Genomic DNA, 13,817 nt, shown 5'->3' with positions numbered 1-13,817 from the left:
GGGCTTTGGCACATTAGAAATGGCACAATGTTCCATTTTCACACTGGGGTGAGACTGTTGCTACCTCCCTGAAACTTAGCAAAAAGATGGAATTCTTAAGTAGCCATAGTGAGAGAAATCCAAACTGTGTAGCACATCCTTATCTGTATTTTTAAGAGCATGTTTCAGAGACTGTTTTCCCAGACTACCTTAAGTTATATATTAGTTCCCCATTCCCAACGGCACAAGCTGCAGGACAATTTTTAATATTAAAGTAACTTGACTAATTAGAAAAATCATGGTCTTAACCAGGGTTCCCTGCCCTCCACAAAGAAGGAAAGCTCAAATCCCAATTTCCCCTCTTTTCCTACTCTCTCCAAGGCTGCCTTTGCTTTCCCAAAATGATTTGGTGCACCTGACCCCAGGCAGGGCAAGTGCAGCAAAGCTGTCCCAGCTCCCTGGAGCCCAACACATCCCTCAACACCAGAATGGAGTTATTTCTTCCACACTGTGGGGTCATGTCCCATAAACAGCTGGTTAATAGACTGGAGATCAGGTCAAGCAGCTGCTGGATATCAAAAGTGTGGGGACAGATCACTGCAGGGAATTTGTGATCCAGGATTAGGGGGGAGACAGGGCAGGAGCATCCCTACCCTGGGGAAGGCTCCCAGGCTGCCTTCCAGAGTTCTCTCAGCCACTTCTACAGAACAGAATAAAAATCCCACTCTAACCCATGGCCTGGCCCCTCAATGGGTTTATCTGATAGCACCTGAGGCAGAAACCTCTCTAAATGCATTTGTCATTTCAACAGCAAACCTCTGGTAAATGTTTTGTTAAGTATCATATTCCAGCACGTTTTCATCCACTGTACAGGAGCCTAAGCCAGTTTTCTAGGCTATAATCCAGGCCCTGTGTTCATGCACACACACGGATGATACAGGAAAGGGTGACTTAAATCAGTATGAAAATTGTCTTCTGCTTATCTCCTACTTAAAACGCACATTGCCACATCAGAGGAAAAACAAAACCCACTCGATCTGACATGATTGCTCATGACTAATTCATGTTCCCTGTTACTTATTTCCTTCCTACTGACTGGCTTGATTGTGGGTGGGTTTTTTCCTTTTATTTTTCCTTCTTAAATTCCTCCTTCCCTTGGAGCCAAGCTCCAAAATTGAATATATCTGGGGATTGTTCTCACAGATAAGGTGAGGGGAGAGTAAGCTGTTGATGGACAGGGGCTCAGTGCTTTCCTTCACAAGGGCAGGTCATCCTCTCTCAGGACCCACTCCTGAAATCCAGATCCAAAACTGAAAACACCTCATGACTGCTCCTGACAGAGGAAGATTGTACCTCTACTTGCCCCAAGTATCTTACAGTGCTTATATCCCTCTTTACTTACTGCTTTACATATTCATATTAGTTAAAACCACCACCCTGTAGGCTCCTCATACAGACATCTGACACCACACCCTGATTCACCTCCTCAGGTGCTCTGCTCCCCTGTCCTGCCTGGCTCTATGGCACATCTTTCTTGAGATATGCTAAAACTCTACACTCAGATGCACACAAGGTACTCCCCCAAACTCCTGGGAGATACCCTCACTGCTGGGCCTGGAGAGACACCCTGGGACTGCCTCTGCCTCCCCTCACCAGCTCCCTCCAGCAGCAGAGCCCAGGAGTCCCCAGGAAGCCAAAGCCTCTTTCCACAGCAGGACCTGCTTTACCCTCACTGACCACACCTGGGGCTGCCTTAGCCCCATCATCACCATCCTTATTGACCCCACCTAGGGCCACCCCAACCCATCAGGAAGGGGGTCAAAGCAAGCACATCTGCCCTCCCCTGCCCATAGCCCCTGCACACAGGGTAAAGGGGAGGGACACGAAAAAAGATATTTAGAGCGTGGTCCTTTCTCAAAACACCCTTTTCTTTCTTTTTAACACCCTTGTCTAGTAGAGACATCTACATTGTCACACACACAGCTACTTGCACGTGGGGAATAGCTATATTTCATGTGTCTTATCTATTTTCACTTAGATCTATTTTCTCTTAAACCTATTTAGATGTAGACACATTTACATATGCATGAATTAACCACTACATCTCATATCTATTCAACCTTATCTCAATTTACACTTCTATGTTTACATTTATGTATCTGTTTAGGCTGGGTCAGTTTACACTTCTCTTTAGATTGTATATTAACACATTATATATATGTATAATACATAATATATATATTAATATATATAATATATACATATTTCTTATTGCACAGAAAATCGTTTTTGACCAGATATGTTTAGAATTAAATATTTATACTTCCATCTAATTACATATCAGCCTGTTTAGATTTAGATATCTCTATACACTTATATATAACCTCTGTCGAGATTACATATATCAGCTACTTTTACCCTGCAGTGCAAAGCATATGTAGATGGTTCCAGCTGGACAGAAATTTTGTATTTTAAATTATCATCCTGCATCTCAGCAGCCTCCTGTCAGGGCTGTTAGTGGCTCTCAGGTTCCTTCTGATCATTCCCTGACTCCTCAGCTGTTTGCTTTGCAGGCCCAGAGAACTAAAACCCACCTGACCTGCGCATCTTTTCCAGTCCTTTCTCTTCTGTTCTAACTTTATTTGCTTCTCACTGAATCATTAGCTAATAGCTAGTGACACAATTTGTAGTGTCAATTTTAGCAAATTCAGTGTTAATTTTCAGGAGAAAGAAAAAATTATTAACTGTTTCCTGACACCATGACTGTGTTTACACTTCACGGCTGGTATCTGGGCCAAACTTTCATTCTGCAAAGATTTTCATCTCAAGTTTAGACTGTTAAGGAAAAGCTCACAATTTACCCAGATCATTCTCATCTTTCCTAAGCTTTGGAAAAGCTGAAGCCTGGGATATTCATGGGAATTCACTAAGGAGCTCCTGTGTCTCCCAAGTTATTCTGTGCTGGATTAGCACTGCTGGTAATTTTACAGGACCTGAGAGATGAGGCGTCTCTGGCTGCTCTGTCCAGACCTTCCCTGACCTGCCCCTGATTTAGCTGTGACAGCAATTTCTCTAATTGAGCAGGTGTCTGTATCTGGTTTTACTTCTGTTTATCTTTGTGTTGCACAACCATGCCTCCCTATCTGCAGCAGTTATTTTAGTAGGATGAGATATTTACAACCAAATAATGACAGAGTTTACAGAAATACAGGCTGGGCAGAATATCAGAGGCCTTGAGAAGTGGAAACACAGGATGCAGTGTGTGAGTACAGGCAGGAGATAAGAGATGGGGCACAGGCTTGGCACTGGAGACCCCACAGCTATAAACAATTCACTAATGGTCAGTTAAAATAAAAAGCAGTCCTGAAGCAGGACAAAACTGGTTGTAAGGGTAACAGAGAACAAATAAATTCTATTTCACACACATAAAATGGAACATAACATGGTAATTTCAGATGAAACCTGGAGCTGCACAGCAATGAGGAAATATGTCAGAGGGTGTTAGGAAACATTTGTAAGTGACCCCAAGTGGATCCCAGGAGAGAAAGGAGAAACCGTCACCACAAACATCATATTCCTCCCTGTTAAGGACATGAGATTTCAACAAGTAATTGTGTGCTTCCCCTCTTCCTCCTGCAGCAAATTATATCCAGGAACTGAAGGAGCACAAATACCAGCAAAACAGGCAGAAATTTAAAAGCAAATTCTACAGTTTTAATTGAATTTTTACTATAGCTGCAGTTTTAATTATTAAATAAAACACACTGAATTTGATTCTCTTTTGTAACAATTAGATCTGGACTAATTCAGTCAAGATTTCAGTTATTGTAGCACTAAATTCTAGTTCTACTTTTATAATGTGTACTCACCCTTTCTTACACAGAACACTGAGTATAACAGTTCTTAACCTACTTTCTACCATACCTCATCTATTAACTCTGACTTTCCATTCTTGAAAAACCTTTTTTCGTTCCACTCTTTTTCCCAAGGCCGGCTAAGCCAATGGTTTCATGGTACTGTCCAACCTCCTGGACCAAGGCTACAGAAGACCTCTCTGACTAATAGGTTTCTCCAATGCAGATGTCAGGAAAACCCCACAAGTGCCTGTATTTAGTGAGAAGATTCTGGTGATTCCTCAAACATAACAAAGGAGAAATCCAGTTGCTGACTTCATCATCAAGAGTAGATTTCTAGGGTCTTGGATTTTCTTCCTTTCTTCTCTTGCCCAGAGCCTCACACAGCAAGACTATGTATATTCTGGATCCCAGAGTAAAAAGTATCAGGGCTGCATCAGTACTGTGAAAGAGATTACCAAAAACTTCACAGTTTATCAGGTCAATTTATAATCTTACTTTAAAAAGCTGCCTCTGTTTCATTATTAGTCAATATGTTGACTCAAATACAATTTATTTGCTTCTCTCATTTTCTACATTTTTGATGTTTTGACAGTTATCTGAAATATTCATTTTGGCAACAAAATATCTATGCTGGGGTATGCCCTCCTTTTCAACTCACAGTTATTATTTTTTTCCCCACTGCTGTGCTGATAGTGTCTAGAAAAAGTCTGAGGGAGCTGCAAACACCTCCCCTTACTCTGCATTGCCGCGGTCTCTGCGAACATCTGGTACAAAGTCCATGCTCAAGTCTGGTGTGACCAGTGATCCAAACCCTGCTCTTAAATCAGGCACAACAGGGAGTTGAATAAATGCAGAACAAAAATAAATTTTTAAACCTCAAAAGCTGCCAGATTTAATCAGAAGTAAGAGTGGGTTTGGCAGAGTTAGTTGTTTTCTTCCTGCACCTCCCTCACCCCATCCCCACCCCCAGTCCTCTCATCCACTTTGGCCATACAAGATAAACCACAGAATTCACTGGAAGTTCTCACTCAGGGCAGCCAGGGCTGAACGACTAACGACTGAAAACCTTCTGGTAAAGAGGTGGTTCCACAATTTTTACACATGGGCAAGTACCATTAGTACAAATCCTGAACTGACAGACAAATGGAGAAGTTAAACAGCTCTACACTGACCACAAATTCTCACTGCAAAGCCACCACCATCTGCTAAACCCACCTTCTGAAGAGCATGACATTTGTCAGAAGCGTGGTATCTGGATACCTTCTCATGCTACTTTGGTGCATACCTTTATATTTATGATTTTCAGACTTACTGACAGCTATGCAGACCCTCAAAAGCTTTGGTGTTTGCTTTATTCTGTTAATTTTGGCCACGTGTTTTTTCTCACCTTTCTCTCAGCTTGTCAGCACTGGAATCTCTGAATCCACTTCACTTAAAATGTTTGCTTCTTTCTATGTACTGCAGACTGTAATTCATCTGCACCAGTAAGGGAAAGCAGCCCCTTTTCCTAGTGGGAAATGCAACCAGTCTCTGGGAACAACGAGCCCATTTCCAGATAGGTGAATGCTGGAATGTCAGCATCCAAACTGGCATTACAGACAGAATATATCAACGTTAACACTACTGCACATTTTATATGAGAGGGATGACAAAGGTGAAGGGGTCAGAGAAGACTGCAGTGCTCTCCCCTCTCCTGGTAAAAAGTTACTCTTGTGCAGTTTTGCTTTAAACTGTGCATACATCAGCATACAAGAAACTCCAAAAAGCAAACAGAAAAGCACAGTGATAAATAGGGAATTTTATTTTTAGCCCAGCAGAGATTTATCACTATGAGAGTCTTGTGACTTTGACAAATCTAACAATAATGAGTTGTGTATACAACCTACAACAGCTGACAGAGAATAATGTATCCCATCTGCTGGAGCTGTCTCAGGAGGCTGACCTTCAAGGTCTAAAAACTTTCAAATTTCTATGATTTTTTTTCCTCCCTAATAAAAAGCACAATGAAACAGCTATTTGGTTCATTTTGTGAAGGATGCCTTGTGGTAAATAGCTGGTATTTGAAGAGAAAACTCAAAACGCATGTAGAAAATTCCAGTTACACCAAAAGGCCGTTTCCCTTCTGTATGGATCAGTCTCTTGTGACCTGCCACTCACTCTTGCTCTTCTAACTAACTACAATCTTCATACTTGAGTGCCTTCTTTAAACCCTACAGGAACATTAAAGATGTCAGGGGGCTTGCATATGTCTTGTCATCCTGATAACAGATCCTGCTGCAGAGGAATAGGTACAATGACAGGCAAAAGTACAGGTAAAGATTAATTTCAGGACTACAGAGAATACTTAGGGATATAATCTCAGGTGAGGATGGAATCACTGAGGGTTTCAAATCACTACATGAAAATATTAAATCAGACACTCTGGTATGAAATAGTTGAAGCAACAGACAGCCATGAAAAAAAGCCTGCACTGGAGGGTCACAAAGATGCTCCAAGGGCTGGAGAACCTCTCCTGTAGAGACAGGCTGGGAGAGATGGGGTTGCTCAGGCTGGAGAAGAGAAGCCTCTGGGGAAATCTCATTGCAGTGTTCCAGCACCTAAAGGGAGTATGTAAAAACACTGCAGAGGGACTTTTTACATGGGCAAACAGCGACAGGACAAGGGGAATGGTTTTAAACTAAAAGAGGAGGTATTTAGATTACATGTTAGGTAGAAATTCTTCCCTGTGAGGGTGCTGAGGCCCTGGCACAGGTTGCCCAGAGAAGCTGTGGTTGCCCCATCCCTGGAAGTGTCCAAGGCCAGGTTGAATGGGGCTTGGAGCAACCTGGGATAGTGGAAGGTGTCCCTGCCCATGGCAGGGGGTGGGACTGGATGATCTTCAAGATTCCTTCCAACCCAAACCATTCTGGGATTCTTTCATCCTTCAGGTCCCTTCCAACCCAACCCATTCTCTGCAATGCCATTCTATGACTTGGCATCACAGTTATTTTCTAGAACTTTCTAAATCTCTATGTTTTGTTTTAGTTTTTCCTTTTCAATTTTTTTTTCTAAATAGCTTCATTTCAAGAGGTTTGCTTCCCAGCAAGGAAATTATTATTGTAGAAGACTTTTGGCCTTTCCCTTTCTGGAAGGATGGACAAGTTCTTAGTACTACAGGTCATTTTGCATCAGTCACACCCAAAACCTCATGCACAGTTCAGAGGTTAGCAATAATTTTTCTTTTATGTTATCAAGTGTTTGTTTCAAAACCCCACCATTTTTGGTGAATAAAGGTCTTGTTTCTATATTATGCACTATCCAATTACATGGGGGTTTTCTATTCCACATACACACAAACCTCTCAGGAACCTTAATGTTGATCATCTCTGTTTTATAAGGTTTCCCTTTTCTCAAACCTTCTTCACAGAAATAAAGGAAAGCATTTTTTCCCACCTTGGGAAGATCTGCCTCCTAAGCAAGGTTTGAGCAAGCCAAGAGTAAGCTGGGTGGATGTGGATACATGAACAAAAGTCATTAAAAAAATTCTATTTGCATGAGAAAAGGTGTGTTCACATAATGCCATTCCTGAAATAAGGCAAATGTCTCCTTTTTCAAGGATACTTGAACTACTTTCTAGCTATTTCTGCTCAGAACAAGGAATTTTATCAGTGGGGCTGTTACTGTGTTGCCTGTTCCTGACAGGCATTTATTTCAGGCCTTCCTACAGTCCCTCTCTCACATCTGACCAGAGCAGCAAAGAGCTGGTTTAAAGCAGCAGCTCTGCTCCTCCCAGGTCAGGCCTATAAAAGTGATCTAATTCAGCCTTGCAGTTTGCCATCATCTGCAAAACATCCAGCCCCCACCAGCAATGAATAAAATATTCCACTATAGCAACACTCAAATAGAAGCTGGCATGGCCCCTTTCAATTACCTTTTTTGAATTATGATTCTCTCTTGCCTTTTCTACTTTCAGCTTTTTTGACAGGCAAAAAATGCCCCCATTTACAGGCTTGAAGCCCAGTACTTCCACTTCCCAGGAATAGAAACCTATTAATTCTGGCAAGGAGAACTTCACTGAGAGAAATCAGGTTTAAACTTTTGAGAGGTGTCAAGAATGTTCAGTCAATTGAGCAATTGAGTTTGCCAGCTACATTCCTGGAAGCTTTGCAACAGAAGGAATGAATCAGTAAAATCAAATTGAGTGTGATTTAACCCTGACACTGGCTTAGGCAAAAAGTGACAGAAAATGAAAAATAGATAAAATTTAATTGGTAAGGAAATAATATGCATGGCTGTCTCTCAGAATAAATTAGGCCAGCTATAATAAAAGTACAAGAAGAAAACATCTTCAGAAAAAGTGGGGAAAATTCTTTCATTTTCCTGTCAGGCAGGAAAAGATGCAGGCCTGTCTTATCACTCTCTTTCCTAGGACACAGAGCTTTGCTCCGATTAACTATGACCATTGAGAGAACACACCCTTAGTGAACAAACATGCACTGGCAGAGTCCCGAGTACAGCCAGCAGAGTCCCCACCATCTTAGTGGCCTCCAGGACTGCTACCAGTTGCACAACACTTTGCTGCTTCCATCCATCACATCACAATACCAAAACACACTCAGCAAAATCTGCTGTCACAGGGTCAGCAAGGGAAGCTGCTCCAGTCCAATAAACATGCTGAGAATGAACACAATATTCTGAGACGTGCAGTTAAAGCAGAAACTTTGGTTATAAATATCATACCCTTCATGCCCTCCCCCAGAACCCTAAAAGCACTGGAAATGCCAAACAGCAGTTAAAACAAAGCAACCTGACCTCAAAGTCAGGTTGAGATTCACACAAGATTGTAACAAGGAAGAACAGGAGGGGCAATGAAAACTCTCCCTCAGGAGAACCCTGCCTTCCATACTGGCACTTCACAGCTGTAGGTTGCATGCAAGGTCTTGAAGGTCTGTCCAAATCCTGGGAGCCAGATGTTCCTATCCCTTACAGATGTTGCCACACCATGGCACAGCTCCCAGGTTCCTGCTATTCCACATCCCACTGCTCCAGAGTGGAGGACACAGGTGGCACTGACAATCCACCAACTCTGGAAATCCAGGGCAAGCCAGTGGAACTCCTACCTTTGATTGTGTCCAGTTCAGAAGGCACCACACGTTCCCTTGGGGGGCAAAAATACCTGAAGTACTTTTTATTGAAGAAACCTTCATGTCAAGACCACAGCCACACTCTGTCCAGGCTGACACTTTCTGTCAGCTTCAATGTCATGTGAGAGCAGCAGTTTTATACTGAGCTGGTGCTCAGGTTTATCAAAGACAGAGGAAGGTCTAACCCAAAGCCCCCCAGAGCACACCTCAAATTAGTGCCAGTGTCTCTGGATGCCTCAGTAACCTTGGCAAGGCTTCGGTGCCTCCGGGTATGGAACAGACTATGAGCAAACATTCTCCCCTTTAGCTCAAGATGTAGCAGATCCAGAACAGATTCCCAACCCCATCAGACAAAGGAAATCCATGCAATAGTGGAAAAATTAGCTTTCCAAAAAACCATCTTTTATAGTAAACAATACCATTTCACACGGGCTTTTCCATTACAAACTTAATTTTAAAAAAAGGATTTTGCAAACAAAGCAAGTATCTTAACTCAGCATGAAATTCAGACAGTTTCCATGTTGAAATACAACCATCACTTATATAAACACACAATATTTTAAATGAAGCAAGAGAAAAAAACCCACTTATCAAAACCTCTTAGTTGATGTGGGCATAAAAATAGTTTTTTCTTATCACAATTTGTTTGCACAATGTTTAAGAGGGTGCTGTAAAAAAAAGTAGAAATATTTCTCCTGGTTTATTTTTCCTTCCTTCAGAGGCAAAAGGAGTTAAAGTTTAAAGGTAGGGTAGATCTGAGGAAGCTTTCCATCTACCTCTGAAATAATTCAAAACAGAAAAATGAACAATACATCCAACATTTTAATTGATGGTGAACAAAGAAAGCTCTTTTGATATTTTCACCATATGAATTAAAGACTTCCTTTAATTTGTGTCCCCCTATTTTTGTTATGCAACCATCCTTGGTTGGAGGCATCTTGATTTACTGATTTGCTTAGAATTGTTTTTTCATACAACTTTTCTCTTCATCACATCAATTCTTTGTAAGATTGTCTCTTGAAAAATGATAAACCAAGCCTAAGTAAATTACCTCTGGGCTCATCAATGTAGAAAGACACATCTTTTTTGTCCTCTTGTTCATCAATGTGATCGTAAGTGATCTGGGGAACAGACAAGGAATTTTCTCCTGGGTTTATTACAGGTGCAGAACCATTCCCACAGCCCAGCTTCCCTTTTCTTCTGTATCTTCTGGCCTGTGAGAGTAGGAATGGAATGATATCAGAAGATGCTCTCAAACACAGACAAATGCACATGTGTGCTTCACTATACAGTGAATTCACTTGAGGTCGTACATTTTTTATTTAAAGATTGGAACTGAAATTCAGGGAAAGGGTTGCAACCTTTGTTTATGGTTTTAAAGTGTCTGATTCTGAATTATCAACTAAAATCTGGTAAGAATTTGATTCTCAGAAGGCAGCTAGAACATTCCAAAAAATCAAGTCTTTAGTAAAATTTCTCAAATTGGGACTGCAGCTCAAGCCATACAAAATTCTAATGACTTTAGTATCTATCACCTTGTCTGGAACATCTTTCTAAAGCTCTAATTAAACATAACCAGAGACTTTGAACTGCGAATTAGGCCCTGTGCAGCCTCTTCAACTAAAGAAAACTTCACCTTTTGCCAAAAAGGCTAAATAAGGCACCTCAGGAGAAGAGAAATCCTTCCTCCAGCCTCCGAACAGTTCTCGTGATTTTTGAAGCCTAAAGACAGCCTAATAAACACCCTGCAGTTGGTACTTAAAAAAGAAAAATGAAGATTTGATCAACACAAAGAGCTGCAGGGTCAGTATATTCACAAGGCTACTTGATCTAAGTCCAAGCCAATTCTTACTTTGTTATGGTCTACAATCAGACTTTTGGAATTCCTTTTTCTGTTCAGCTCTGCAGCAGTTAAACAAATGCATGTTCAAAATTAAATGGGGAAAAAATGGTAGAAATGGGTATTTATTGCAGACAGTAGATGCACTGACATGCATCGAAATACTTCTAAAAGCAAAGATTCCAGGCTCTTGTAGCAGGAAACAAAACCAGGAATCCTCTGGAGAACGAAATACTACAACATGCACAAAATGATCAATATATATTTGAGTCCTTAAAATAGGAAGTTACAGACCAAGAAAGAACAAGAGAAGAGGATCCTTTGGTAAGAGGTGAAAGAACAATTACTATGTGCTTAAATGAGGGCTCGCCGGGCTCAGGGAGGTTCAGATAAATAATATATTATGGAAATATATATATGGAAATCCCTCTCACTAGAGAAAACAGAGGGAAAAATACCTTTTGTTCTATCTCTCCAACCATGGATTGCTTGCTGTTCAGCAACACACACAGGAGTCTTAACTTCAGCTTTACCCCTTTCCTCCTGGTTTTTCTGTCTCCAGCTGTGACATAGCAAGGTCACACTGCTCCAGCACCAAAACACAGGCATGCACACAGATCAGGCTGTTTCAGCATCCTCCATGTGGCAAGGGGGAATTGCACAGCCCTTTTTCCCTGGGAAACAGGCACCAGTGGGATGCTACTGCCTAAAGGTAATCCTTGACCATCATTTGGGAAACACTGGGTCCCTGAGCTCAACCTGCTGCAGACCTCTGCCTGCTGGAAAGCTTGGCATTGATACCACAGAACTGTGTTTGGGCAATGTCACCTTTGTAGCCAGACACTGTTCCACTTTCCTGCACCCACAACTCGGGGATTTGTCTTCATTTCTAAAGAGATAAAAGCAGCATGGAGTACTTCAGAGGAGAGAAGCTGCTGTCAGCCATAGGTTAAATGTGAACATAAATTTTTAAACCGGCTTTCTCCTTCTTCCTGTATGAACTACTTTGAAAAATGAATGCAAAATGGGAAAGTGGCACCATTGCCTTGTGCTCTGAGAAAGTAGGAGACTCCAAAGGGGATAAAACAATGGAGAGTTGGTACCTGTCTGACCAACAAGGCAAATTTAGTTAGAAGACATTTGTTCCTCAAGAATATTTTAAGGAAAACAAAACGAATCGTGCTGTGGCAGGAGGAAAACAACCGTATTTCGGGTGTCCAGATTGCTCAGGCGCTTCACGAGGCTCCTGGCAAGTTAATTACAATTTGAAGTGAAAAGCAAGCAGAGAGCGAACCCTGCCAGTGCTGTCACCTGTTTTCTCAGACCGGGACTAGATGGCGCTGGAGACTTTTTGGGATTTTGCACGGGAGCTGTCACATAGATCTTCCAGGTGGCTGTGGAGGTGCAGGATTTCTCGGCTGCGTAGCAGCGCCACAGGGTCTGTAAAGAAACCCAAAGAACCTCACTGGAGGAGCAGTCAATGGGCTTCTGCACGGCAAATTTTGCAGCAATTCCAACTGACAACAAACCCCTCAGTCCAGGTAAACACCATTCCTGACAAAATACAGCCGTGGTGGATGCAGTTTGCACCAGGACATGAACACACATCACACAGAAATCTTCAGTGTGCTCTTGGAGTGCTCCCCTCACAAGCTGGGATCAAACCCTGCCCACAGGAAAAATAAATAAATAAATCCAACTCGACCCTCATAAAAGTGAATCCCCCTCTGAATGCTGCAGTTTCCTTTTTCTGCACTGTGCCACATTGAATGTTTGTGCACTGTGCTATTTAATTCTTTATATTATTGTATGGAATGTTACGCTGGGAGATTTTTCAAAAAACAGGTGTGTTTTTTCATGTATTTGTACACACATTCATCACCTCAGGATCTGGCAGATGCACAGGACCTAAAAGAATATGAAAAGGAACTTATGAATTAAATATTATAATGAAGTTGGGGTTTTTTTGTTTTTTGGCGGTTTTTTTAATATTTCACTACATATACTCACTGCATCCAGTTAGTGTCATTATGCCTATAACATTCAGGTATAGTGCAGCTTCCAGAAAGGGAGAGGCAATTATCTCATTTTCTCTACTGACTGATGTGGATCAAAATGGCAAAGTGGTTAAACACAAGTTATAGATCTATAATAAATTTAGGAATGGTGATTCTCAATACTTGAACTTCCAGGCCACACTCTCTCTCCAATAAACTCTGAGGTATTTTACTGTCGTGGCCTTACCTGAATTAGGGAAGCTGCAGCTGGGATTTGTCTATTGAAATGCTTCTGACGTTGCTTCTGCTGTACCTTCAGGGCAAAACCAGACCCCAGAATACCCTAAATACAACCAAAGTTACTAGTCAGACTTGTATATGACTTCACATACCTAAATCAAATACTCAGCATATGGAATAAACAGACATTTAATAAAAGACTTTATAAAATTAATTTTGCAATGTCTACAGTGACAGAGTTCTATTTATTCCAACAAAAAAATCTGAAACTGAGCAGATCAACAGCGGAATCGTGTAACTTCAATAAATAGCATGTGTTTATTGCTGTGGTCCACAGGTTACAGGAGCCAGAGGCATTCACAGAGGTGGACACACCTTTAACGAAGGGATTCAAGTTCTACGTACGGCTGGCAGGGCAAAGAAGGAGATGGCAAATACTGAGAAGCAGGAAGCTATTGTCTTCCCAATCCACGTCTGGGGAACTTTGTCTCCATAGCCAATTGTTGTGACTGTTACCTAGGCCAGAAACAAACACCTGTTTCAGTGCAATGGGGCACATTTATCTCTCCAAAAAGCACAAAAAACCAAAAGAATGACAGGGAAAAAAATTAGCAAAGTATCATGAGACAGGAGTGAATCAACAGTGTTTGGATGTGGGGATAAGGAAACCTGTGCTGACAGGAGTGAAAAGGGACAGAACTCACCCATCCCAGCTGAATCCTCACGGCAAGAGGAGGAACACACAACCACTCCAGGATGAGTTCTCTCCCAAAGTCAACCT

The 13,817-nt window shown here is 41.6% G+C and overlaps 1 protein-coding gene across 1 annotated transcript in view; it reads right to left on the bottom strand.

Moving 5' to 3' along the window:
- The window catches only part of LOC104696106 (potassium voltage-gated channel subfamily KQT member 1-like), an 81,330-nt gene that overhangs the window by 19,503 nt on the left and 48,010 nt on the right, over positions 1 to 13,817 (bottom strand). Inside the window, exons 8-11 of the mRNA XM_019292722.2 lie at positions 13,442 to 13,552; positions 13,044 to 13,139; positions 12,111 to 12,239; positions 10,011 to 10,173 (exon numbers count right to left, since the gene is read on the bottom strand). Coding sequence (XP_019148267.2) covers positions 10,011 to 10,173; positions 12,111 to 12,239; positions 13,044 to 13,139; positions 13,442 to 13,552 — 499 coding nt within the window. The remainder of the gene's footprint in view (positions 1 to 10,010; positions 10,174 to 12,110; positions 12,240 to 13,043; positions 13,140 to 13,441; positions 13,553 to 13,817) is intronic.

Source organism: Corvus cornix, chromosome 1A (genome assembly GCF_000738735.6).
Source record: "Corvus cornix cornix isolate S_Up_H32 chromosome 1A, ASM73873v5, whole genome shotgun sequence".
Lineage (NCBI taxonomy): Eukaryota > Metazoa > Chordata > Aves > Passeriformes > Corvidae > Corvus > Corvus cornix.
This window is presented reverse-complemented; position numbering and strand designations above follow the sequence as displayed.